This window comes from Myodes glareolus, chromosome 9 (assembly GCF_982192425.1).
Source record: "Myodes glareolus chromosome 9, mMyoGla1.1, whole genome shotgun sequence".
NCBI classification, from domain to species: Eukaryota; Metazoa; Chordata; class Mammalia; order Rodentia; family Cricetidae; genus Myodes; species Myodes glareolus.
Window position 1 is genome coordinate 21,170,690 of NC_142034.1, and position 24,374 is coordinate 21,195,063.

The window sequence follows — 24,374 nt, forward strand, 5'->3', positions numbered from 1 at the left end:
ACGCTTGCTTTCCTCTATACTTAGTTGCATCTCCTGCACCTATGCCAAAGGTACCACCACACCAACTCCCTCGGGACTTACTGGCTCAGGGAGCCCCACAATGGTCTGTATGTGTACAGGGTCCCTCAGCCAACGTACGTACCTCTCTTCTCCACTGGGCTAGGCTCCAGACGCTCAGAGACTATCGTCTCTCAATCCAGTGTGTGGCACCACTGACAACAGTGTATGCTTGGTGCAGGGAGGGGTGGAGTGCACACAGGGTCCCACCAGATGGGAGGGCAAGGCCTGCTTCCATCCTCTCCCAACATGGCTGGCAGAACTGAATAGGGTGGAGTTGGGAGGAGGGGAGAGCCACCCGCGGATGGTTCCTGGGGGAGAATGTCACCAAAAGGAGGCCAGTGGGACCAGAGCCAGGAAGGGAATACAGGACAATCTGAAATCAGACTCCCAAGGAAACAGACCAGCACTGTCCTGGCTGACCAGTCCTCTGGCCATCCCCTCCACCGGCGTTCACTCCCAGGGGACTGGGGTGGGGATGACTCTCGATTACAGATGATGCTCCCCCACTGACCAAGGAGCTCAAGGTAGAGCTGAACGGGAGCCCATGCTCGGGTCCTTGAGGAGACTTCGTCCCCTTAGTAAGCTTCACCTTATACCAGGGTTCAGATTCAGGGATATGGAAGCTTTCAATGCCCTTCCTATCTTCACGATCCCTAGGGTGTCAGCAGGCTGCAAGCCAAGGGTAAAGACTGTGAACAAGGGGCTTGTACCACTTCAGCGGGCCCTCTACCGTGCTAGCAGGATACCCAGCCAGGCTGAGTAATGCTGAACACTTGTGCAGCATCAGTTCACTCCAAGACACCCCGCCCCCCACCCCTTCCTAGGGCTCTCTACTCAAATTAACTGAACCGAAGTTTCCCAAGGTATTTCACTCTCCCACCATGGCTTCTATACTTTGGATTCTTCAGTACATGGCTTTCTCCTGTGTTTTCTCTGTAGGCAAGGATGCTGATGGATTGGGATGTTTTGGGGGGAAAAGGAACAAAACTAAGGCCATAGCTGTTTTCCATGGTCATGGGCTTTATTTGCAGACTGCTGGGGAAGGAGGAAACTAGAACTGGTTGCTAGGTTGATGGTAGGAAAGGACTTCTGGTTTTAAATTTTAGTGTGTGTTGCCTGAAGGTTAGAATGTGTGAGAACAGATGCAGAAGGGAGGGGAGAGGAGGTCTTCCAACGGACACTGTCCTCAGGGAAGGCAGACAGGCTATGGGAACTAGGGTGAGGAAGGAAGATACACACTTTATAGAAGACTTGTCCAAAGTCATTGCTTGATGCTGGCTTCCCGAACACCAGCCTGCCCCTTCAGTTCATGCCCCAGACGCCTACCCTGTTAGCCCTCTCAGCTACCAGCAGAAAAGGGGATGAGGGTGCGGAATAGCGACACCTTCTGTCCTCTAGCTCCTCCAACCAGAATTGCTTCTCTGCCTGCCCTGCCCTTCCAGCCAGGGTCAGGAAGTCAAAAAGTCCAGGAGCAGGCAGGGGAACAATCGTATCTCTCACCCTCTCCACTCTCTGCCCCTCACATCAGGTTGCAGCTCTTGGCTCGATCCTTATGTATCTCGCCCTCATTTCCCCGCTCTGGCCTTCCCGACAGCTGAGTGGATCTCTGCAGTCCCCGGCGAGAGTCGGTACGACGCAGTTGCCGATGGCCACGGCCAAGAGAGGCCACGGTGGCCACATGGAAGACATCCCTGACGCTGCGTTCAGAAGACCGGGAGGAACACTCAACGTACGACACGGCCCCCACCTGCTTGGCCAGCACAGTGCCCTGGAAAAGAAGGGGATGGGTGGAAATTACAGGGCTTAGCCGGTACTTCAGCTATGGGACACGAAGGCTGTGGGCTAGGGTTGAAGGTCAGAGCTGGGGAAGAATCAAGGGTTTGGGTCAGAGGTTAGGGCAAAAAGGATAAGCCACGCAGGATGGCTTTAAATCAGGGACCAAAACCCGGCCTGGGTGTGAAGTCTAGGCTGGGATTAAGTTGCGGGTTATTGGGCTCACCTGCTCATGTGTAACAGGGATAAGTCTCTGTTTGGATAGCTCCCTCAGCGTGGCCAGGTCAGTCCTCATGTCCAGTTTACAGCCAACCAGCACCACCTTGGCATTGGGGCAAAACTCCTGAGTCTCTCCTTGCCACTAGTTGGGGATGGAAAGCAAGAGTTATGGGGGAGTGGAAGGAGATACAGGGCAGAGCCTCGCTCCATGCATGCAGAAATCACTTGGAGCCTCTCTTCTCGGGTTGAGACCAGAATGGTGTAGAAGAGGAAGAGACAGTGAAGAGACTCCGGGATTGTCTGTCAGCCTGGAACCCTTTCCCATACTCTGTCCTGAGAACAGACCCACCGCACCCTCCCCTGTCTGGGAACTAAGGATGCTCTGACTGACTTGTGTTTTCACCACAGGCTTTTCTTATGGAAATAATGGGCTGGTCAGGAGGCCACAGGGCTTCCCTAAATCAGAGGGTAGGCACCCCCAACCCTTCCATCCAAGGAGATAGGGGAAGACAGATAGCCAATCCCCAGTCTCATCTCCCCAGACGCCATTTCCAGCTCCAAGGACTGATTTGTGGGTGGGAGGAACGGGGCTGGAGTAGAGGGATGCCAGCTTTACCCACCAGCCAGCTGAGGGACATGCCATTATTCCTGTCCCCTGGTCCAGGTCGTGCCCAGTGCCCTCAGTAGCTTCCCTGTTTGCCCAGGCTCCCACCTTCTTGAGGACACTGTCCAGGGTCTCTGGTCGGCTAATGTCAAAGCAGATGAGCACAGCATCAGAGTCTGGGTAGGCCAGAGGCCGGACGTTGTCATAGTACGAGGAACCTGCAGGAAGGGAGTAAGCTGATAAGGTACCTGAGTGGGTGGGAGGCCTGGGAGGGCACGGCAGACTGAACCGACAGTGGACAAGCCAAGGATGGAAAAAGAGTGTTCTTCAATACCCAGAGTGGGGCGCGTCTTGAGACTGACAGAGGGTAGCAGAAAGAGTGGGAAATAGCTCTCTGCTCCCTTATGGGTTTCTCTAATCTAACAGGAATAATTCGTAACCTTTTGGAGAATGGAAACGCTTTAAGAATTTCAGAAGATCTACAATATTCCAACAAATTTTGAGCATGCTTTCTGGGCTTTGATGATACATGCTCTAAGGTCCTCCAGGGAGTCTAGCAAAAATAAAAATCCTTCCCAAGGGGTTGGAGCAGAGGCAGGGAAAGAGTGTTCTTGTTCTCTTGGGACTCTACTACTTCAGTCTAAAAAAAAAAAAAAAAACTACTTTCCACCACTGCCCTCCCCCCACCCCGAAATTCTAAATAGCTCTCCTAAACCCGTTCCCATTTCCTAAGAAACATGTTCCAAAATAAGTCATTTTCTTCCCAAGTTCCTTGGGTAAGCAGAACCCAGCTGCCAGGCTCAGATATTAGGCGTTCTACTTTAGAACATGGTTTCTGTTCGGCACAAGAAACTCTGCCTCAGTTTCCCTGCCTCAAAAGAGAAATTGATGTTCTAAAATTGGATGGATGTCTGAGCTAGCCTGGAATCTAAGGATGTAGCTAAGGGAGGGGCTAGGGTAAGGGACCTTGGCAGTCAGGGTGACCCCAAGGGACTGGGCTACCTGAAGTATCCCACATGTTGAGCTCAATGCGGCGCTTGTCGATCTCGAAGCTTGCAGTGTAGTTCTCAAACACGGTGGGGACATAACTCTGCAGACAAGGATGGGTCAGAATGAGAGCTTCTCTCTAGTCCTCACCCTGACAATTGCCCTCTTTCCTCGACACCCGGTCCAGCTCGATCCCTAGATAGAAGTTGGTCTGAGGCTGGGCTAAGGGAAGATCCGGGGAGCTACTACCTCCACCTCCACGGAATCCTAGGTAGACTCTCAGACCCCCTCGGGGTCCCTTTAGTCCTTAGTCCTTTCCCTCGCGGATGCCCAGGACCTCCGACATTCTCCCAGAGCGCCATCCGGGATCCTGTGGTGCTCCCAAGCCCTATCCATTTCACCGCGTTCCTTGATTCCTTCCACTCCAATCCTCTGCAGTCCTTCCAGAGCCCCCAACGCCTCTTTACCCTCCTCGAAGCCTCTTTCTCTCGTCCCTGGTTACCCTGGTACCGGTTTCCAGAGGCCCCCGGAGCCCCTGTCACCCACTCCCCGCAGCCTCGGTGCCCCTCTCTCCAGACGCCAGTTCCTCACCCCGGGGTAGGCGTCCTTGGCGAACACCTGCAGCAGCGCTGTCTTGCCGCACTCCGCGTCCCCAACCACTACGATCTTGCAGCGGCCGCTCTGCCCCTCCATAGTCCCGGCTACGCGCCGGCCCCCCACGCAGCCCCCCTCCCGGGCCCCGCCGCCGCCTCTATCGCCTCCTCCCCCGCCGCTGCAGCTGCAGCCTCTCGGGCCGCCGACACCGGCATCTCGCGGGCCCGCGCCGAGCCCCCGCCCGGGGCTGCGGGCCCCTTCTGCCCCGCCCCTAGCCCGCGGGCCGCGCCCCCGGCCCCGCCTCCCACCCGCACCGCCGAGGGGCGGGGCCCGGGATGGGGCGGGGCCTGGGGGGTGGTGGAGGGGAGGCGTCCGACTCCCGCTAGCTAGCTGCTTTGACCCCAGGAGCGCCTGAGGGTGATTGCGGCCAGCGAGCCCCGCTTATTTGAGTTCCTTAGGAGTGGAGGCAGAGCAGACTAGGGGCCAAGTTCTGAAGGGTCAAGCACGAAGCTACACACACAAGTGCGAGGCTTGGGCCTTCTGTGTGACCACGCGTGCACGCAGGTGTGCTAGTGCGGACACGCGCGGCGGCAGCCATCTACTTTCTGAACACAGGGGGGCGTGAGTTATCCGGAGGCTTTTTGATTTTTGTCTCCCTCCTCCACTCTCGGGTCCAGGCAGGGTTTGGGGAAATGTGAGTACCGATCCTAGCACTTCCACCAGACATTAGTGACATCATAGCTTTCCGTCTCCATAGCGACGGATGGCCGGATCAGGGCCTGCAGCAACTTAACTGTGGGCCTGGGCCATCCTAGAAGCGTGGACTGAGTTCCTCTAGCCAAGTACTGAGTGGAAAGTTTTAGGGGAGCGTTTGCGTCCTCTGGTGGACATTTTGGGAGAAAGGAAAAGAGAAGACTAAGGAAGCTAGAACCTGGTGGCAGCTGAGCTGGGGCCAGACCTTAGTCTAGAAGCCAATTTCAGCCTCATCTCATGCTGACAATAATCAAACCTCCATTTTCATGGCATCTCTTGCCTTTTGGAAGCTTTTCCTTAACCGGGCGTAGTGTTGTACGACTTGAATCCCAGCATTTGGGTAGCAGAGGCAGACAGATCTCCCTGACTCCCAGGCCAGGTGACTCTACATAATGAGTCTACATAATGAGCTCCAGGACAGCCAGGGCTACATAGAGAGATCCTACCTCAGAGAGAGAGAGAGAGAGAGAGGAGACAGAGAGAGAGAGAGAGAGAGAGAGAGAGGAGAGAGAGAGAGAGAGAAAGCTATTCCTTAAGTCGAGGATGTGCGTTTAAATTTTATCTCGTTTTGAATAACCCTATAAAGATAACTAGAAAACACGATATCATCACTATTTTACAGAAAGGGAACAGACACATTGCACTGACAACCAAAACTGTTAAGTTTAAATTAGAGATACAGCTCAGGGGTGAAGTACTTGCCTAGCGTTCATGAGGCTCTGGATTCTATCTTCAATACCAACAAAAGAGAGTGAGGAAAAAAAAAGGAAAGTGGTGGCGCATGCCTTTAACCACATCACTCAGGAGGCAGCAACAGGTGTATTTCTGTGAGTTCAAGGCCAGCCTCGCCTACACAGCTGGTTCCAGGGCAGCCAGGGCTACATAATCAGATCCTGTCTTGAAGGATCAGTTCACGTGCGTAATTTGCCATTGAAAGAAAGACCACAGTGAGGGAAGTTTGGTTACTACTACTGGGCAGAGTTAGAACCCGAGGCACACTTTCTCCGGGTCCTGATCCACAGGTGACTAGCTTCCCAAATCAGATGTAAACTCAAATTTTTGGATTATCCTCAAACTGAGCCGTGACAGCTTTTAATTCGTATAAGGCTTTTTATGAATAAATTAAGTCTCCGTCTCTCCATGCCCCAGAATCTTTTCATGCTTATCAGTCACACACATACACCACCCTCTACCACCAGCCTCCACCCTAGTCCTTTCGCGCTCTCCCAGCTCGGTCAGCAGAGGGCCTAGTCCTTTAAATCCGCACACGAAGCTCCACCCTCGGCCAGGGGCCCCGCCCCAGGGCCCCGCCCCACCCACTGGTGTCCGCAGCCTGCGCTCTTCCTGACTCGTGTCCCGCCCTCCCAAGCTGGGCACCCTTTCTGTACAGCTGGGAGTGCACGTCGGGAGTCTCACCATGTCGGCCGAGAGGGACGCAGCCGAGGCGGCTACTGCAGCGGCAGCGGCCGAGGCCGGGACCGGGGCCGGGACCGGGGCCGGAGAGGATGCGTCTTCGCAGCCCCCGACAGCCGAGGTGGCGAGCGACCCGCAGCCGTCCCCGGCCCCCGAAGCGTCGGCCACCGCCTCGGCCCCGCCGCTGCGCTGCTTGGTACTCACCGGTTTCGGTGGCTACGACAAGGTGAAGCTGCAGAGCCGGCCGGCGGCGACCCCTGCCCCGGGTCCCGGTCAGCTGACGCTGCGCGTGCGAGCCTGTGGGCTCAACTTCTCCGACCTCTTTGCCCGCCAGGGGCTGCACGACCGGCTGCCACCGCTGCCGGTCACCCCCGGCATAGAGGGCGCGGGCGTGGTGGTGGCCGTGGGCGAGGGTGTCAGCGACCGTAAGGTGAGCGGCGGCAAGGCAGGAGTGGGCGCGTGCTGGGGGTGTGGCTGGACGGGAAAGCCAGCAGGGACGCTGGCGGACTAACGTGGGACGCATGGGAAAGCAATTTTTGTCTTGAGGCTTAGAGAAAAGGGGTTTACTGGAGGCTGGCGATAGAGTTATTGCCCCTTCCCCAACCATGTTTTAGTCGTGGCCGCCGCCCCGAGCGGAGTTACGGAGGGGAGGGGGCGGGAAACAATAAGGCGCCCAGGCGCATGCGCAAGATGACCTGCTCGCCCCCCTCCTCTAGTAAAACCACACCTGTACCCCTGCCCACTAAACACTCCCCGGGCAGTTGTGGTCTGTGAGTGTTGAGTGGTGACTAGCTCCCGCTTTCCCACCCGCCGGAGCTTTGAGAAGCTGTGTAGACGGGGTTAGGCGGGGGTGCAGGAGGCCATGCCAGAGCACTAGTCACATGCAGCCCCGTGGTGTCTGGGGGTGTATGGCGGCCCCTCCCCGAGCTGGGCCAGAGGGGACACACCCATCATGGAGCAGAAGGAGTTTCGCTCCTCCACTCCCGACGGGCCTTACACTACTATTCAGTTTTTGGCGGGTGGGGTGGGGACGGGATCGGGCTCCCATCTTTGTCTTGGGCTCTCGTGACTGCAACACCATCTCATCTCCAGTGACTCAGCGGGCAGGCCACGACCCGGGGCTACCCTTGGGAACTTCCGGTCCAAACCATCTCCGTCTCCGGTACGGAGGACCCCAGCCTCTGAAACCCGGGCGGGTGGAGCCCATTTGGACTAGGGTAGAGAGGTGTGGCACCTTGAGCAGGTTGGCCCAGCTTTGCCGGTCTGTTTCTCATTTATCATTAATCGCAGCCATAACCTCGGCCACATGAGACTTACCAGATGACCAGCTTTTTGAGACATCTGAGGTGACGCCTCTTCGTATCCTGTGTTTAGGAGTTTCTTTTCAAATCCCGCACCTTCAGGAGAGGCCTCTCCAAAGCAGTCTTAGAATCTTGGCCTTTGCTGACCTGCTGTGTTTGCTGGATTTGTTGAGCATGCAAACAGCTCCTCCTTAAAATCCTTCTCCATGAATCCAGCTGTGGTCCCACCCTTGCCCTGGCTTAGAAATTATCCGACTCTTGGATGATGCTAAAAGGAATTTTTGGGGGGAGGGGGGTGAAAGGGGAAGTTAATAGCTGGAGTTACTGCTGAAGGCCACCCAACTACCCACTCCTCCCCACACTTTCCGCCTGGTAAATACAGGATATCCTGCCTAGGGCAAGAATCTGCTGTTAAGAGCCAGGATTCTGTGGGGAGAGCTTTCCCACCCTCCTGGTGGCTGCCTTGGGGAGGGGTCATGGCCCCCCGAGCTGGGAGGGCTAAAGGTTAGATATGAGCTAGACCAAATGACATTTTCCTAGACTACATCTGGGACTGGCCATTAGTCCGAAATTACTCTGTTGCTAGCTCTCTTGGGTTGCTACTGTATCTACTAGACTTGAGTTTGGGGGCTTCCTTTCCCAGACCTCACCCCCAGACCAGAACTCACAGAAAAGGTGTCCTCTTCAGTGTGGGGACTTGATAACATGGAAAACAGCCTATGTAGGAGGTCTTAGTCTCCCACCCTGTGGATCCTAAATTTCCTGATTGTCTAGGACAGCTCCCACACTGCTCTCTGCATGGTCTTCGGAGAGTCAGGCTGACTGAGACTCCTCCCTCCTCCTGCCTAGTTGCGGTCTTTGTCCCCTTTCCTCCTGCAGAGAGACCCTCCTGCAAGTGACTGAGAATGAGAGGCCACGCCTTTTTCTTGTGGCTGGAATGGGTTGTCTCTTGAGCATCACCCTTTTGTGCCACATCTGCCTGCATAATATTTCTAATATTAAGCCAATGTTAGCTTAAACACAACTGCCCCTGGGGTGGTCACACCATTTACCATTTACAACTCAGGTACACATACCTGCATTTTTGGCATGGCCCTTGCTATGTGTAGCCCTCTGTTTTCAGCTACTTGATGACTTCTCCTTGTTGTTATTATTATTATTGTTAGCTAACATTACTGATATTAACTCATGATAGATAGTGTGATGATAGACTAAGTGTCTCTGAATGTTGTATTTTTGTTTGTTTAATTCTTACAGTTCCCCTTATGAAGATAAGAAAAATGATTAAATAATTTTTTTTGCCCCAGGTCACATTGTCATTAAACGGTGGGGCCCACTTTTGTAATCAAAGCAGTTTGATCTCTTTAACAATACTTACGCTTGCCCTAACTGGAAGTTCCTTGCGTTCAGGGATCTTACACAATAATGAAGCGTATGATCTGTTATGTGGCGATAAGGATGGCCCAAAGCTGATGTAAGGATTGATTGAGCTCTTCCATATGAAACGCTAGATAAACACTCAGTAAATGACGCTGTTATTGTTAACCCCATGACCACCGCTGCTCTGTCTACTGCTACTGTATCTTCAATGGTCTGGGACATGGCGAAGGCCAGTAAGTCACCTGTGGGTTAATGAATCGGTAATCAAATGACATTCTCCCATTTCTTTAAGGCAGGGGACCGGGTGATGGTTTTGAGCCGGTCAGGGATGTGGCAGGAGGAGGTGACCGTGCCATCAGCCCAGACCTTCCTGATGCCTGAGGCCATGACCTTTGAGGAAGCTGCTGCTTTTCTGGTCAATTATATCACCGCCTACATGGTTCTCTTTGACTTCGGCAACCTAAGGCCTGGCCACAGCGTCTTGGTACACATGGCTGCAGGTGACAGATCCCTTCATTTCTTACCCCACCCTGATTTCCCTTCTGGGCCCCTTTCTGTAGTCTGGCTGGTTGTCATGGTAACACCAGGCTGCCTGGCCTCTGGAGCCCAGCGGCCTCTGCAGTATAGTTGCCGTGGTAACATTTCGATACCAGGTTCAGCCTGCTGCCCTTAGCCATGTGTCCATACCCCACACCTTCTCTTGTCCAGTCTCCTCCTCTCTGGCTCTCAGTTATGGAATTTGAACATGGTCCCCAAAGGGAGCCACAATGAAAGTGATGGGCTGACTGACTAGGTCTTTGGGAGGCCTGAGTGTGGAATGGTAGCTCAGTGACTCTGTGCCTGCTCCGTGCTGCAGGTGGCGTGGGCATGGCAGCCCTGCAGTTGTGCCGCACCGTGGAGAACGTGACAGTGTTTGGAACGGCCTCAGCCAGCAAGCACGAGGTGCTGAAGGAGAACGGGGTCACACATGCCATCGACTACCACACAACTGACTATGTGGATGAGATCAAGAAGATCTCCCCCAAAGGTGGGGGCAGGGCCCGGCAGTGGGGAGGATGGCACAGGACAGGGTGGGGGTGTCTCCAGGTCTGTAGATATTAATGTTTATCACTGCTGGGTCTTACTCTGTGACAGGAGTAGACATAGTCATGGACCCCCTGGGTGGATCCGACACTGCCAAGGGCTACCACCTCCTCAAACCTATGGGCAAAGTTGTCACTTATGGTGAGTTGTTGTCTCAAATGCAGTGAGGTTGCACAGGGCGGGAGGGTGGGACTCATTAATACATAAATCCCACTAATATGGTGGGATACAGGAGCCTGAGCTGTTGTGAAGAAGGAAGGATGGAGGCTCCGCTCTACGGCGAGGTCGGGGCTGGAAGGGTCCTGGATGTGTGAATGGGATTGCCGCCTCTGGGTGCCAGCCACTCTCATTCCCTTTCACAACTTTTCCCGTGAGTCATAGTAATTCCGTGTTCCTGTTTGGGGATTATTTCCAATGCTAAACCAGCCAGTCTGCCTTCTTCCTGCAGCGCCACTTGGGCTTCTTGGGCAACCTGGGTTTTTGTTTTAAAACTCACTTTACACAAGAATCAAAATGAGGGGGAATTTGGGAGAGAGCATGTGTGCTCTCTCACTTTCTGCCACAGGCTCCCGATTCTTCCCTCTCCTGCCTTCATGCTCTGTGTGCTGAGGTTCTAGGAATGTGACACCATGCCTGGTGAAAAGTGATCTTTCCATCTTGTCTTCCTCCTTCCCTTTTGATACAGGGTCTCACTAAGTAGCTCTGGCTAGCCTGGAACTCAGAGGTCTACCTGCCTCTCTCTCCAGTTTTTATTATTACTACTACTACTACTACTACTACTACTACTACTACTACTACTACTACTACTACTACTACTACTTGGCTTTTTTGAGACAGTGTTTCTCTGTGTAACCACTCTGCCTGTAATGGGACCAGCTCACTTTGTACTTTGTAGGTCAGGCTGGGTTCGAACACACAGAGATCTGCCTGCCTCTGCCTCCCAGAGTGCTGGGATTAAAGACATGCACCATCACACAGGGCTCTTTTTTTTTTCTTTTTTTGAAACAACGTTTCAGTATCCCAAGTCATCTTCAAACCCACTTCATAGTCAAGGATAAACTTGAACTTCTCATCTTGCTTCTGCTTCCCAAATGCTGAGGCTCTTGCTTACACCACATTCTTGATTTATAGAGTTCAGGGTAGGCAGTCTACCAACTGAGCTACGTCCCCAGCCCTTGGGTGTCGGATTTTTTTAAAATACTTACTTGTTGTGTGTGTCCATGTGGTTGTGGGGCACACATGTGGAACTCGGAGGACAGCTGGCAGCAGTCAGTTCTCTTCTTTCACTATGGGGTCCCAAGGATGAAACTTTGGTTGCCAAGTTCGGCATAGTGCCATCTCAAGGGCTCATTTTGTGTGGGTGTGCATGTACACAAGTACATGCATACATGTACGTGCATGTGTGTAATGCGTGCATATATGTGCATGTGTGTAGACAAATCTCATGTAGCCCAGGCTGGCCTCAGACTTGCTATGTAGCTGAGAATGGCCTTGAACTCCTGCCTGATCCTCCTGCCTCTACCTCCCGAGTAGTAGGATTGTGGACATATGCCATTATATCTGCCAGAGAGCAAGCGTTAGTTTGTGCCTAGTAACCGGGATAGTCCTGGTGTTGAGTGTCGCGAGATTGAGGAGCTAGACAAACTTGGATTCAGATACACAGGGATGCTTGTACCTGGATCATAGGCCATGTCACTCTATCTCTTAGGAATGGCCAACCTGCTGACTGGCCCCAAGCGCAACCTGATGGCCATGGCCCGCACTTGGTGGAATCAGTTCAGCGTGACAGCTCTGCAGTTGCTGCAGGCCAACCGAGCCGTGTGTGGCTTCTACCTGGGCTCCCTGGAGAGTGAGGTGGAACTGATAAGTAGGGTGGTTACCCATCTCCTGGCTCTGTACAATCAGGGCCGCATCAAACCTCGAATTGACTCAGTCTGGCCCTTCGAGAAGGTGAGTGTGGAGCCTCTGGGAAGGGTCTGGGTGGGACTCGGAAGGTGCAGGGGATTCAGGAGAGGATCCCAAGAAGATGGGATCGGCTCCGTGAGATGGGACAGATGGCACCAATAGTGGTCTTCTCTTCCTGTCCAGGTGGCTGATGCCATGAAGCAGATGCAGGAGAAGAAGAATGTGGGCAAGGTCCTTCTGGTCCCTGGACCCGAGAAGGAGACCTAGGGCGAGGGGCTCAGGGCCCTTGAGAGCCAGGAAGGGAGAAGATGGGAAGCCCTGTTGCAATGCCCACCAGCCTCTCACATTTCACCCTCTGTCATGATGCTCTGCCCTCCCGCCCTGCCCTCCCTCCCTCCAAAGGTCTCTCTGCTGAGGACCGCTTTCCCTACTCTGAGCTTGCTCTTTGCTCAGAGCTGTCCCTTCCCCTTCCTGCCCTCAGAAGAGGTTGGGAAGTGACCACTTGGATGTCTGGGCCCTGCCAAAGGGACAGGGAGGGTCATGAGGAGGCTGGCTGCTTCCTGCCCCCCACCCTCTCCCTGGGCCTGCCATGCTGCTTTTGTGCCAAGGTTAGCCAGTCCCTCCCTGTCCTGTGTGCTTCCACCGCTGCCTCATCTTCCCTCCTGCCCCACCACCTCCCCAAAGAATCCAAAGGTCAGCTCAGGATGTGGGGCTAATCTGTGTGAGTCCAGCATGTACCCGTGTTGCCCGCCCGCCCGCCGTAGTGTCCCTGCAACCCTACAAGCGCCCGCTCCTGAACTTGATCAGTACCCAGCCTTGTCTCCTGCCCCCAGTTTCTTAAGCACAATTGGATTTCTTCCATCTCCAGTTTGCTGCCTTTAACTAAGGCTGCCTCCTCTAGCAAGGTCAGGAATCAGACCAACTCAGTAGCTCATGGCTCTGGGAGGGGACCGGCTACCCCTCCCCTTCACTGAGGTCTCTGGATTTGTCTCAGTGCCTTAGCATTGGAAAACATGTGCTTGTGTGTGTGGAGAGGGGCATCCCTGTCTCCGGCTCCCTTCCCATTCTCTTCTCCCCAGTGCCTTCCCTGTGCTGGTGGAGCTGAGGCCTCCTCCTCCTCAGTCCTACAACACTGCCAAAAACCTGTGTCTGTGCCAGGGGTGGGAGGGGCAGCTCCAGCCTCTGGGGATCAAGCTGCTTTTTACTGTGGTCTGTACCCTGTCCTGTCTGTCGGAAGAAAGAGGCAGGAGGTTGGACCAGCAGAGTTCTGGGAGATACTCCTGGGTCTTATGCTGGGACCAAAATGAGAACCTGAATCCAAGCTTGCTCGATCCCTTGCTGTCAGCTCTGCCTTCCCAGAGCCTAAGCCGCATCCCTGAGGCTCAGCCCCAAACTCTGTTTACACTGGTGGGGGAGGAAGAGCCTGGGCAGGGGAGCAGTGGGGTAGGAGCCAAAGTGGGGACCTTTGAGGCTGGGTTGGGGTAACTGCTTCTGAGTTCTGATTAGGGAAAGGGGTTACTCCAACCATGGCCAGAGGGAGGGAGGAGGAGGGGCCCAGAGGCCTCCATGAAGGAAGTGCGATGTTTGCTTTTGTGTCCCCCCACCCCATTACCACAGCTGCCTTTGTGTTTGTGTCAATAAAAAGCCAAACCCCGAGTTCTGATCAGATGTTGCTTTTAGGAGTGCTGGGAGAGGCCTGACATGCTGGGCCTTTAATCCCAGCATCGGGAAGCAGAGGCAGGCGGAGCTCTGGTCTAGAGCGAGTTCCAGGGCTACAGAGAGAAGCCCTGACTGTCAAGGGGGAAAGAAGTGGGGAGAATGTGTCAGTGTCAGAGATCTGGGTTCTGCCCTCTCCCGTGACCCCCTTCATAGATAGAGTCTGCTATCCTGAAATAAGGAAGGCCAGCACACTGGGTCGGTACTTTCACTGTTCTTGGTAGCTTTAGGCAGTATGTGAACCCCACCTAGCAGGTAGGTGGTCATGCAGTCCTAGCTTGACATAGAAGAGAAGACAGCCAGGCCTTGCTGCCCTGGGGGTACAAGTGTCAGGGCCTCCACCTCCCCGCCCCCGCGGGTGGGCTTCTGGAAGTGGATCTCCAGGATGTCATGCAGTTCTTGGGCATCCAGGATATCAGGAATATTCGTCACCAGCACTGAGTGAAGTGCTTGCTGGAATTTGATCTAGAAGAAAGAGCCAGGAAAAGGCAAGGGCTCATTTGAATACAGGGCAGTGGGGCGCAGCGGTTAGAACAAGCGGTACCCCATGAAAACATGGGATGGATTTGAAAGCCCAGGAAGGTTACTGTGTAGGCCAGTGAGGTTTGGGGGCCCTGAAACCTCCCCAGACAGGTGTTTGGCAGGCAGACGCTTCCGGGCCCCATCCACCACTTACCAGGGCTTTCTGGATCTCCCCACTCACATAGGGAGAGACTCTAAGAGGGACCTGCTGCCGGCCCAGTGGCACTCTGAACTGGCCAATCTGGCATAGGTGCTGGGCCACTGTGAGGAACAGGGAAGGTGACCTTCGGCATCAAAGCCTTTCCTTTCCCAGCCTCACCCACCCTGACCCCCTAACCTCCCCTGCAGCACTCTTACCTTTCTCATCAGCAAAACCTAGCATGACAGTCCCTTGCAGCATCTCCCGGGTCTCCACATCCCCACCTCCATTCTTGGCCTTGCCAAAGAAGATCTCCAATTTGTCCAGCAGCTCCTCCTCACTCAGCTTAAGTCCAGCAGGAAAGCCACTGACTAGCACCCTGTGGTTATCTGGCTGGCTGCATACCTAGCAGGAGACAGCAAGCGGCCCGCTCATCCATAGAACCCAGCTTCCGAATCCCACCTACTGCATGGGAAAGGATCCTGCCATTCTGTCACCTGGATGTTGGTCACCACAGGCAGCTCCAAGGGCTGGATCTGCACCCGCAGTCGGCAGTCTTCTATGTCAATTTTATGTTCCTTCTGTTGTATCAACCGATCAGCCACTGAGGGGTGGGGGAGGGGCAATGACAGGGTCAGTACTGGGAAATCTTCTGACCTCCCTCAGGAGCTTCCCTCCCACAGGAGGCTAACCTTTGGGGTCCTCAAAGGTGACCAGAGCAGAACCTTCAGGCAGAGGGCAGCAGATCTCCAAGTCAGAGACCATAAACTTGGGTGCTTGCCTGCCCTGCTGTGTGCGGCCTTGGAATACCAAGGGGACTTCAGGCACTGGGAATGGGATCTGGAGGTTGGGAGAAAGAGGCAAGTTAATAACCTTCAAGACTAGGAGAGGTCCCCACCACTCCCTTCTGAGCAAAATGTGTGCCCCAGTTCTGTTTAATGGATGCTCAGTGCAGAATGCCTTCACCGAAGAGCTAGGCTGTGTGGTGATAACAGGTCATACCGGCTTTTTCTTCTTTTCTTTTCTTTTTTCTGTTGGTTTTTCGAGACAGTGTTTCTTTGTGTAGGCTTGGCTGTCCTGGAACTAGCTCTGCAGATGAGGCTGGCCTGCCCCTGTGTCGTCCCCACCCCCACCCCTCAGAGTGATGGAACTAAAGACATGGGCCATTTTCCAAGACAGGTTTCTCTGTGTAACATTCCTGGCTGTCCTGGAACTAGCTCTTGTAGACCAGGCTGGCCTTGAACTCACAGAGATCCTCCTGCCTCTGCCTCCCGAGTGCTGGGATTAAAGGTGTGCGCCACCACCGCTTGGCCTATGCGCCACTTTTCTTTTCTTTTCTTTTTTTAAAAATATTTATTTATTTTATTATGTATATAATATTCTGTCTGTGTGTCTGCCTGCAGGCCAGAAGAAGGCATCAGATCTCATTTCAGATGGTTATGAACCACCATGTGGTTGCTGGGAATTGAACTCAGGACCTTTGGAAGAGCAGGCAATGCTCTTAACCACTGAGCCATCTCTCCAGCCCCTGACCAGCCCTTTTCTACTAGGAATACCTCATTTCCCATCTAACCTCATCTCTGGGAAAGTTCATGCGCTCCCTTTTCTGCTGTTGCAGCTCCTGCAGCTTCATTTTGAGCCTGGATTGAGTCTCCTGAAGTTCGCAGAGGACCTTTTGGAGCAGAAGGAAACAAGAAGGCAACCATTTAATCCCAGCATTCGGCAAGCAGAGGCAGGTAGATCTCTGTGAGTCTGAGGCCAGCCTGGTCTACAGAGCAAGTTCTAGGACAGCCATGACTACATACAGAAACCCTGTCCTGGGGGCAGGGAAGAAATGGAAGGAGGAGGAGGAAGTAGATGTGGCTGCCTGGGAAGGGCAGCAGGAATTTAGAGGAAAGATAATCCCAACGCAAAGATGAAAGAAACTGAATCCTCTAGAAGGAGCCAGGGCTGAAGGTAGCAAAGCGTCATACCACTGTTTGCTAACTTCTGGTTAATCTGGGGCTTGAGCCCTGGTCCTCGAGCATTCAAGGTACACACTGTCACTGAGCTCCACCCCAGCCAATTTGCTAATATTTACTGAGCTAGATCTGTTTACTTTCCTTCTACATTTATTTGTGTGAACATGCATGTTGGAGGCCTGAGGACCAGTTTGTGGGGTCACTTCTTTTCCCTCTCCCTGTGGGTCTTTCTGAGGGTTAAGCTTGGGTTGCCTGGCAAGTACCTTTACCCTTTACCCTCTTTTTCTTTTTTTTTTCTTTTTTTTTTAAATTTATTTATTAAGTATACAATGTTCTTTCTGTGTGTATGCCCGCAGGCCAGAAGAAGGCACCAGATCCCCTTACAGATGGTTGTGAGCCACCATGTGGTTGCTGGGAATTGAACTCAGGACCTTGGGAAGAGCAGGCAATGCTCTCAACCTTTGAGCCATCTCTCCAGCCCCCCTTTACCCTCTTTTTCTTCCTTCTTTCCCCACCCCTTCTTCTCCTCCTGTGTGTGTGTTCAAGACAGGGTTTCTCTGTGTATCCCTGACAGTCCTAGAACTCATTCTGTAGACCAGGCTGGCTTCGAACTCACAGAAATCCACCTGTCTCTGCCTCCCAGGTGCTGGCATTGAAGGCCTGAGCCGCCACACCCGGTGTAGCCTTACACTCTTTGTGAGGCTGTGGATGACCTTGAACTCCTGCTTCCACTTCCCGAGAGCTTGAATAGCAGGCAGGTGATTTAGGCAGTGCCCTGGATTAAACTCAGGACTACTGAAAGCAAGCATTCTACCCTACTAAGCTACATCGCCAGCCCCTCCTTCAGCTGCTGTGAGTCCCCACTGGACTACTACCTACCACGTAGCTGAGGCAGGCCTCAAACTCACGGCAATCCCCCCCCCGTTTCAGCCTCCAGAGTTCAAGGATTGCAGGCCTAAGCTATCCCACCCATAAACCAAACCTCTCAAATTGCTCCTATCACTCAATTCTTGTTACAACACTGTGGGGATGCCTTCTTGTCCTTATTTTATAGATGAGGAGACTATAAAGGTTAAAGGATTCGTCAGACATCCCTTGGCCAGGTAGACTAGGTCCCTGTGGAGAAGTAACTTGCACATCTCCTGTCTTGTCCTCTTTCCACATGCCGAGCAGCCTTTCAGGCTGGTGTGAGCTGGAGGGAGTCCAAAGAGAACATCAACAGAATAGACAGAAAGGCGACACAAGGAAAGGAATGAATGCACCTTTGTTTGTGGGAAAGCACAGCCACTGGCTGGCAGAGCCCGAGTGGTGGGCAGGAAACCTGACAAGACTGACCTAGAGAAGGCTGTCCTTGCTTGGGACGGGCCAACCCTGCCTAGATCTCGTCTGCATCCCAAATGTCTAGAGAAGTCTCTGGAACAAAACAGGATCAGTAAATGTGTGTGATGGACGAATGGAGCGGACAGGTGGTGCGAGGACATTCTGTAGGAGTTTGCTCTGTTTCGAGCAGAGGGAAACTAGAGCTTGACCACATTATGCTGGCGTAGGAATGGCGGAAAAGGTCCCTGTTTCCGTCTGTTAATCAGAGGTTGCAAACTCAGTGCAGTTACGGGGCCAGTTAGATAGATGACATCGGCGAGTCAAGACCAATGTAGGGTGATAAGGAGTGCTTGAGTTCATTTTTCCTCCTGGAGATGTGGTTCCAATAGCCTGTATATTCCTATTCTTTTTTGTTTGTTTGGTTTTTGAGACAGGGTTTCTCTGTGTAGCTCTGTCTGTCCTGGAACTCACTCTATAGACCAGGCTGGCCTCAAACTCAGAGATCCACCTGCCTCCAGGACAAACAGCTGGGGCTACATAATGAGCTCCTAAAAAAAAAACCCAAATGCTGTGGCAGTGATGGCAGAATGACAGCATGAACTGGACTAGGAACTTTGGCATGAGTAAACACATCCAGATTATATTGCTTCAACGCCACCCAGTATGGTGGGAGCTGATCTGGTGTGTGGATTCATATGCACACTTTAGCCTCTCAAATGTTAGTCTTGCCTTATACCATGTTTGAGGCAGGGTCTCTCAGGTGTTGCCACTGCATGTACCAGGCTAGCCCTGGACTTCTGGGACCTTCCTGTCTCTGTCTACCATCTTACCACTGAAGTACTGGGATTATAGATGCAAGAATCTATGCCCAGGGTTGGAGAGATGGCTCAGGTTAAGAGCATTGCCTGCTCTTCCAAAGGTCCTGAGTTCAATTCCCAGCAACCACGTGGTGGCTCACAACCATCTGTAATGAGGTCTGGTGCCCTCTTCTGGCCTGCAGGCATGCACACAGACAGAATATTGTATACGTAATAAATATATATTTAAAAAAAAGTATTTATGCCCAGCTTTTCCTGGGTTTCAGGGGTTCAAGCTCAGGTCCTCAGCTTGCACAGCAGGTGCCTTGCTCACTGATCCCCTCCTATGCAATATATTTTATCATCTTTTTAAACCTAATCTATTATTGGACATGTACATTTTTCTTTTCATGTTTTGGACACAAGGTCTCTATTTAACACAACTTACCCTAAACTCAAGGTGATCTTCCTGCCTTAGCCTCCAAAGTTTTGGAATTACAGGACTGTACCATGTTCTTGCCCTTTTCCTCCTGTTATAAATGATGCTGCAACACTAATCTTCCCACAGATGTTCCCTGCTCACGATGGGATGAGCCCATGGTGGGCTGAAAATACTGTAAACAAAGAATGCATTAACTTTTGGGGATGACCTAAAACAGGGGACACAACACTGGGGCCAAAAAGGCCACAGTCACCTGCGGCAGATTTGCTGCCCTCACAGGAGGCACAACAAGGCCATTAAGAAATTTGCCACTGGAACATAGTAGGGGCCACTGCTACCAGGGCCATTTCTGAAGTGTCTTCGAGAGTCATGTGCTTTGCAAATTCTCTGCAAAGCTACGTACACCGTTCCATCCAGAGCCTCAATTTCCCGCAGCCTGGAAGGACTGAACCCCTGCTCCTGACTGAGATTTGCCACCAAAGCCCATGTAAGGGCTTGCTTCATCAGAAGGAAAGACAAGACATCTGAGAAAAACAAAATACAAATTATACTTTGAGGAAATGCATCAAGCCGGGCGGTAGTGGGGTGTATCTCTGTGAGTTCGAGGCCAGCCTGGTCTACAGAGGCAAAGGCAGGCAGCTATGAGTTTGAGACTAACTTAGTCTACAGAGCAAGTTCCAGGACAGCCAGGGATACACAAAGAAACCTGTCTCTGGAAAAAGAAAGAGAGAGAGAGAGAGAGAAAGGAAAGAAAGAAAGAAAGAAGAAAAGAAAGAAAGAAAGAAAGGAAGAAAGGAAGGAAGAAAAGAAGGAAAGAAAGAAAGGAAGAAAAGAAGGAAAGAAAGAAAGGAAGGAAGGGAGGAAAGAAAAGAGATGTATTGAATAATCCAGATGTGGTGGTGAAGGCCTATAGTCTCAGCACTAGGGCAGCTGCAGTAGGAAAACAGAATTTGAGGTCAACCTGTGTTCCATATACAGACCCCATCTCAATAAGTAAATAGGAATTAAGAAGATAGAAACAGGGCTGGAGAGATGGCTCAGTGGTTAAGAGCACTGCCTGCTCTTCCAAAGGTCCTGAGTTCAATTCCCAGCAACCACATGGTGGCTCACAACCATCTGTAATGGGGTCTGGTGCCCTCTTCTGGCCTTCAGGCATGCATACAGACAGAATATTGTATACATAATAAATAAACATTAAATAAACATTAAAAAAAAGAAGATAGAAACACAAAGGAAAGTACTCTGTGTTCGCCTGTCACGGTGAGCATTGCAGGGTACCAGCGGTCATCCACATGACTCCCTGTCATAAGCAGAGATAACATCATATCACAACCAGAAGAGATCAAAATCCAAAGAGCACTACCTGGCTAGGCGTGGTTGAGCACAACTTTAACCCCAGTTTTGGAGAGGCAGAGGCGGTAGATCTGTGAGTTTGAGGCCAGCCTGGTCTACATTGTGACTTCCAAGCCAGCCAATGCTACTAGGGAGACCTTGCTTCAAACAAAAACTTCAAACAGAAGACACTTCCCATTGAGTGTGTGTCACTTTAACATTATTGAGGAGCTGGACTGTTGGCAGTCGAGGACGTATCTGTTTGTGAACTTCTGATCATTGTCTTTATGATAAGCAGAACTGTTTTTAATTGCCTAATCCATGCAGCCCACAAGTTGCCAAACATCTGTGATCTGCCCCTCCCCACCACAGTGTTGGGGATAGAGACAGGGACTTATAAATGGTAAACACAAGCTCTATCCCAGAGCTCCACCCCCAGCCTAGGAGGTGATTTTGTGATACTTGGATGATAGGGCCCCACTGTACCTGGCACTTAGTAGGGCCTCATTAGCCACTGATCCATTTCCCTGCCTGTGGGATAAATGGCATTACACTGGGGCTGGAGAGATGGCTCAGTGGTTAGAACTGACTGTTCTTCCAGAGGACCTGGGTTCAATTCCCAGCACCCAAATGGCAGCTCACAACTGTCTGTAATTCTAGTTTCCAGGAGACCCAACACATGGCAAAACACCAATGTACATAAAATATAAATAAATAAATATAGAAAAAATGGCTTTACACTGGAAGGGGGCATGGAGGGGCATGGCTGACGAGGTGGCTGAGTAAGAAGAACACTTGACACACAAGACTGATGACTTGAACTTGAGATCAATGGTGGGAGGAGAGAATTTCTTGGAAGTTATCCTGTGACTGCCACATGCTCACCATGGCAAACGTGCTCACACACACACATGTGCACGCGCGCACGCGTGCACGCACACAAGCAGGCACACGTACACACAAAACAGCAGTAATGAAGATTGTGTAGTGATTAAAAGATGCATTATTGGCAGGGCAGGAGAGATGGCTCAGCAGTTCGAAGCACTTGCTGGCCAGACACCTTTAATTCCAGAACTCAGGAGGCAAAGGTAGGCAGATCTCGGTGAGTTTAAGGCCAGTCTTGTCTACAGAGCAATTTCTAGGACAGCCAGGGGTACACAAAGGAACTTTGTCTTGACAACACAAATGGACAAAGAAAAAAGCACCTGCCGCTCCCACGGAGAACTCAGGTTTGGTTCCTAGCACCCATATGTTGACTCACAACCATCCTTAATTTCCCTGAGGGGCTCCAGCATCCTCTTCTGACCCCTGAGGGTATCAGTTATGCACATAGTGCACGCGCGCACACACACACACACACACACACACATACACACGCACGCAGGTAAAACACTCATCCAAATAAAATAAGATACATAAATCTTGGGCTGGAGACACATCTCAGCAGTTAAGAGCACTGTCTGGTCTCGTAGAGGACACTCCCAGCACTCATACGGTCTCAGCTCCAGATTCAGGTGATCCAATTCCCTCTTTCTGTCTTCACAAGCACCAGGCCTGCAAGTGATACGTAGACAAACATGTGGCTAAGACACCCATATAATATTAAAAAATAAAAATAAATCTTTCAAAAAAAAATTAACCTAATTTTTTTGAAAATATAATGGGCTGGAGAGGTGGCTCAGTAGTTATGAACACTAACTGTTCTTGCAGAGGACCTAAGTTTAGCTTCCAGGATTCAATGTGTATGGATGGGTGTTTTGCCTACATGCAGGATCCAAGGAGGCCAGAGAGGGTGCCAGATGCCCTAGAACTGGAGTCACTGAAGATTGTTAGCCTCCATGTGAGTGCGTTAGGAGTCGAATCCTGGTCCTCTAGTACTGGTCTTAACCATTAAGCCATCTCTGTAGTGCAGTTCTCAGGATTTAAAAAAAAATGCACACAAGGCCCGGTGGTGGTGGTGCATGTCTTTAATCCTAGCACCACATGGGAGGCAGAGGCAGGCAGATCTCTGTGAGTTCAAGGCCAGCTTGGTCTACAAGAGCTAGTTCCAGGACAGCTAGGGCTGTTACACAAAGAAACCCTGTCTCGAAAAACCAAAACCAACCAACCAACCAAACGAATAAATAAACACACACACATTACATACATACACATTTGTGTGTGTGTGCAGATGTTTTGCTTGCAAGTATGTCACTGCATCGCGTGTATGCCTGGTGCCTGAAGAGACTGGAAGAGGGCACTGGATCCCCTGGAATTGGAGTTATGGATGGTTGTAAGTCAACATGCTGGTGGGGCAACTGAAGGCAGGTTCTCTGCAAGAGCAACACACAGTCTTAACTGCTGAGCCATCTCTCCAGGCCTCTGCCTTACTTTTAAAGACAAGAGCCTCTCACTGGTCTGGAGCTGCCCAGTAGGCAGGTTGGCTCACCCCGACAAACCCCAGGTGTGTGTCTGTCTCTTTCTCCCCACTGCTGGGATTATAAACACATATCCCTGTACTCAGTTTACCTGGGTTCTGAGACCCGAATTCCTTCTTGTGCTGGCGAGATAAGCAGTTTGCAGACCAGCTATCTCCCTATCCCTTCCTGTAGGTACCCTTGTGAAGATTAGTATCCCTACACAGTAAGTGAGGACACAGAGATTCGACTGTAAACCCTAGGAGGGCTAATGGTGGGTACAGGACATAATCTGAAGAAACTAGGATTCGAAGCTAGGTTTGTTCCGGGAGCCTGTGGTTTTTCTTATTATATCCGAGAGGCAAATGAAAGCTTTCCAAGCAAAAGAGCTAATGAGAAGGGGCGGGTGGAAAAGCCAGGAGGCCAAGCTGCACTGGATCCTTCCTTGGAGGTGGCTGCCCACTGTAGAATCTGTGCTTGCTCCTGCGATCTCACTGGCTGTTGACAGACGGACTTTACAGCTCCACCTAGCTGCTCAAAGGTGGCCTGAGTCAGAGGGAGGAGACCACCTGTCCCAGAGAAGACCAATAGGTCAATACGAAAATCTGAGGGGAGGCGTCTGGGGCTGGGAGATAACTCAGGGCATTCCTATTTCCCATGAGAGCAGGTACATAACACCTTGACTAACAACAAAGTATCTACCAAATTCGTAACATGTATCCACACAGAATTAAAACGTGTCCACACAGAATTAAAATTATGTATCCACACAGAACTATCAAGGTCCTGACCTGAGGGTGTTGAGTCCTGGTCTTTGAGGCAGTATGTAAAATGACCAGCTCTAGAGCCTAAGGTGACCCCAGTTCTCGGCTTCCCTCCAGCCCTTCAGCAGGTGTGAGCTGAGCAGGTTCTCAGCCTAGAGCACTCTGTATTTCCCCTCATACACCCGCACCACTCCTGCATCCTTACTTACATTCTGGAAGGTCGAAGACATGGCTCACACCGGGTAGGCAAAAGCTGAGACTTCTGAACAAGGCACAAGGTGGAGGGCCCTGGAGGACTAAACTCTTGTTTGGGCCTTAGAGTCCCAAGAAGCGTCTGAATCAAACTCCAGCCACTTCTGCTTGCAAACTTGCCTTCCACTTTCGTTTCTGTGAATTCCCGCCTCCCAGCACACAGCCCCACCCCCGGGAGGAGCCTTGCAAATCTTGTATGCTCTAGTGGGACACACAGGAAGTACTGACCCCAACTGATCTTCCCAGGCAGTCAATTCTGGCATTAACTAGTTGGTAGTTGGATTTCCCTCAACCTCTTTCTTATATTTTAAGACAGACAGGCTCTCAGTACATAGATCTAGCTGGCTTTGAACTCTGTGTTTGTTTCCAAAATGCTGATTATGGGTCTGAAGAGATGGTTCAGTGGTTAAGAGTACTGGCTGTTTGTTCCAGAAAACCCAGGTTCAATTCCCAGCACCTATATGGCAACTCACGACTGTCTTTAACTCCAGTTCCAAAGGATTTGGCACCCTCACACAGACACACATGCAGGCAGGCAAAACACCAGTGCACATAAAATAAAAAAATGCTGAGATTATAAAGACACATGATAGCGTATCCAACAGATTTTACTTTTTAAAAAATATTATGTGTAGTGTTGTCTGGATGTGTGCCTGCAGGC

General features: G+C 51.7%; 3 protein-coding genes across 6 annotated transcripts; 1 reads left to right on the forward strand and 2 right to left on the reverse strand.

Annotated features, from left to right (window-relative positions):
* Nucleotides 1-1,060: 1,060 nt before the first annotated feature.
* Nucleotides 1,061-7,940, reverse strand: Rnd2 (Rho family GTPase 2). Of its 2 annotated transcripts, none has more exons than XM_085695831.2 (5): nucleotides 7,721-7,940; nucleotides 3,659-3,746; nucleotides 2,765-2,874; nucleotides 2,060-2,194; nucleotides 1,061-1,828 (listed from the first exon to the last, which is right to left on the reverse strand). In XM_085695831.2, exons 1-5 carry the CDS (start codon nucleotides 7,742-7,744, stop codon nucleotides 1,580-1,582), a joined length of 606 nt encoding a protein of 201 aa, XP_085551957.2. In that variant the 5' UTR covers nucleotides 7,745-7,940; the 3' UTR covers nucleotides 1,061-1,579. The 2 variants fall into 2 exon arrangements, with proteins under 2 accessions (XP_085551957.2, XP_085551956.2); XM_085695830.2 differs by lacking the exon at nucleotides 7,721-7,940 and adding an exon at nucleotides 4,235-4,391.
* Nucleotides 6,351-13,728, forward strand: Vat1 (vesicle amine transport 1). The gene is made up of 6 exons (XM_048445728.3): nucleotides 6,351-6,833; nucleotides 9,377-9,584; nucleotides 9,941-10,111; nucleotides 10,219-10,308; nucleotides 11,876-12,117; nucleotides 12,256-13,728. Exons 1-6 carry the CDS (start codon nucleotides 6,408-6,410, stop codon nucleotides 12,337-12,339), a joined length of 1,221 nt encoding a protein of 406 aa, XP_048301685.1. The 5' UTR covers nucleotides 6,351-6,407; the 3' UTR covers nucleotides 12,340-13,728.
* Nucleotides 13,729-13,987: 259 nt separating this feature from the next.
* Nucleotides 13,988-23,852, reverse strand: Ifi35 (interferon induced protein 35). 3 transcript variants are annotated; one of them, XM_048445729.3, is made up of 7 exons: nucleotides 23,671-23,850; nucleotides 16,023-16,121; nucleotides 15,142-15,289; nucleotides 14,947-15,053; nucleotides 14,668-14,854; nucleotides 14,465-14,571; nucleotides 13,988-14,253 (listed from the first exon to the last, which is right to left on the reverse strand). In XM_048445729.3, the coding sequence occupies exons 1-7, from the start codon at nucleotides 23,689-23,691 to the stop codon at nucleotides 14,062-14,064; spliced, it is 861 nt and encodes a 286-aa protein (XP_048301686.1). In that variant the 5' UTR covers nucleotides 23,692-23,850; the 3' UTR covers nucleotides 13,988-14,061. The 3 variants fall into 3 exon arrangements, with proteins under 3 accessions (XP_048301686.1, XP_087766082.1, XP_048301687.1); XM_087909956.1 differs by lacking the exon at nucleotides 23,671-23,850 and adding an exon at nucleotides 18,976-19,119; XM_048445730.3 differs by lacking the exon at nucleotides 16,023-16,121 and having other exon boundaries at nucleotides 23,671-23,852.
* Between the last annotated feature and the right edge of the window lie 522 nt (nucleotides 23,853-24,374).

Bases quoted from the DNA above. Each gene is read 5' to 3' on its own strand.
- Rnd2 (XM_085695830.2), bottom strand. From the start codon at position 4,336: ATGGAGGGGCAGAGCGGCCGCTGCAAGATCGTAGTGGTTGGGGACGCG. The intron at 3,747-4,234 runs GTGAGGAACTGG...CCTTGTCTGCAG, and splicing joins CCAAGGACGCCTACCCCGGG to AGTTATGTCCCCACCGTGTT. The intron at 2,875-3,658 runs GTAGCCCAGTCC...CCCTTCCTGCAG, and splicing joins CAACATGTGGGATACTTCAG to GTTCCTCGTACTATGACAAC.
- Vat1 (XM_048445728.3), top strand. From the start codon at position 6,408: ATGTCGGCCGAGAGGGACGCAGCCGAGGCGGCTACTGCAGCGGCAGCG. The intron at 6,834-9,376 runs GTGAGCGGCGGC...CATTTCTTTAAG, and splicing joins AGGGTGTCAGCGACCGTAAG to GCAGGGGACCGGGTGATGGT. The intron at 9,585-9,940 runs GTGACAGATCCC...TCCGTGCTGCAG, and splicing joins CTTGGTACACATGGCTGCAG to GTGGCGTGGGCATGGCAGCC.
- Ifi35 (XM_048445729.3), bottom strand. From the start codon at position 23,691: ATGTCTTCGACCTTCCAGAAT. The intron at 16,122-23,670 runs GTAAGTAAGGAT...CTGCTCCAAAAG, and splicing joins TGTCTTCGACCTTCCAGAAT to GTCCTCTGCGAACTTCAGGA. The intron at 14,855-14,946 runs GTGACAGAATGG...GTCTCCTGCTAG, and splicing joins CTGTGGTGACCAACATCCAG to GTATGCAGCCAGCCAGATAA.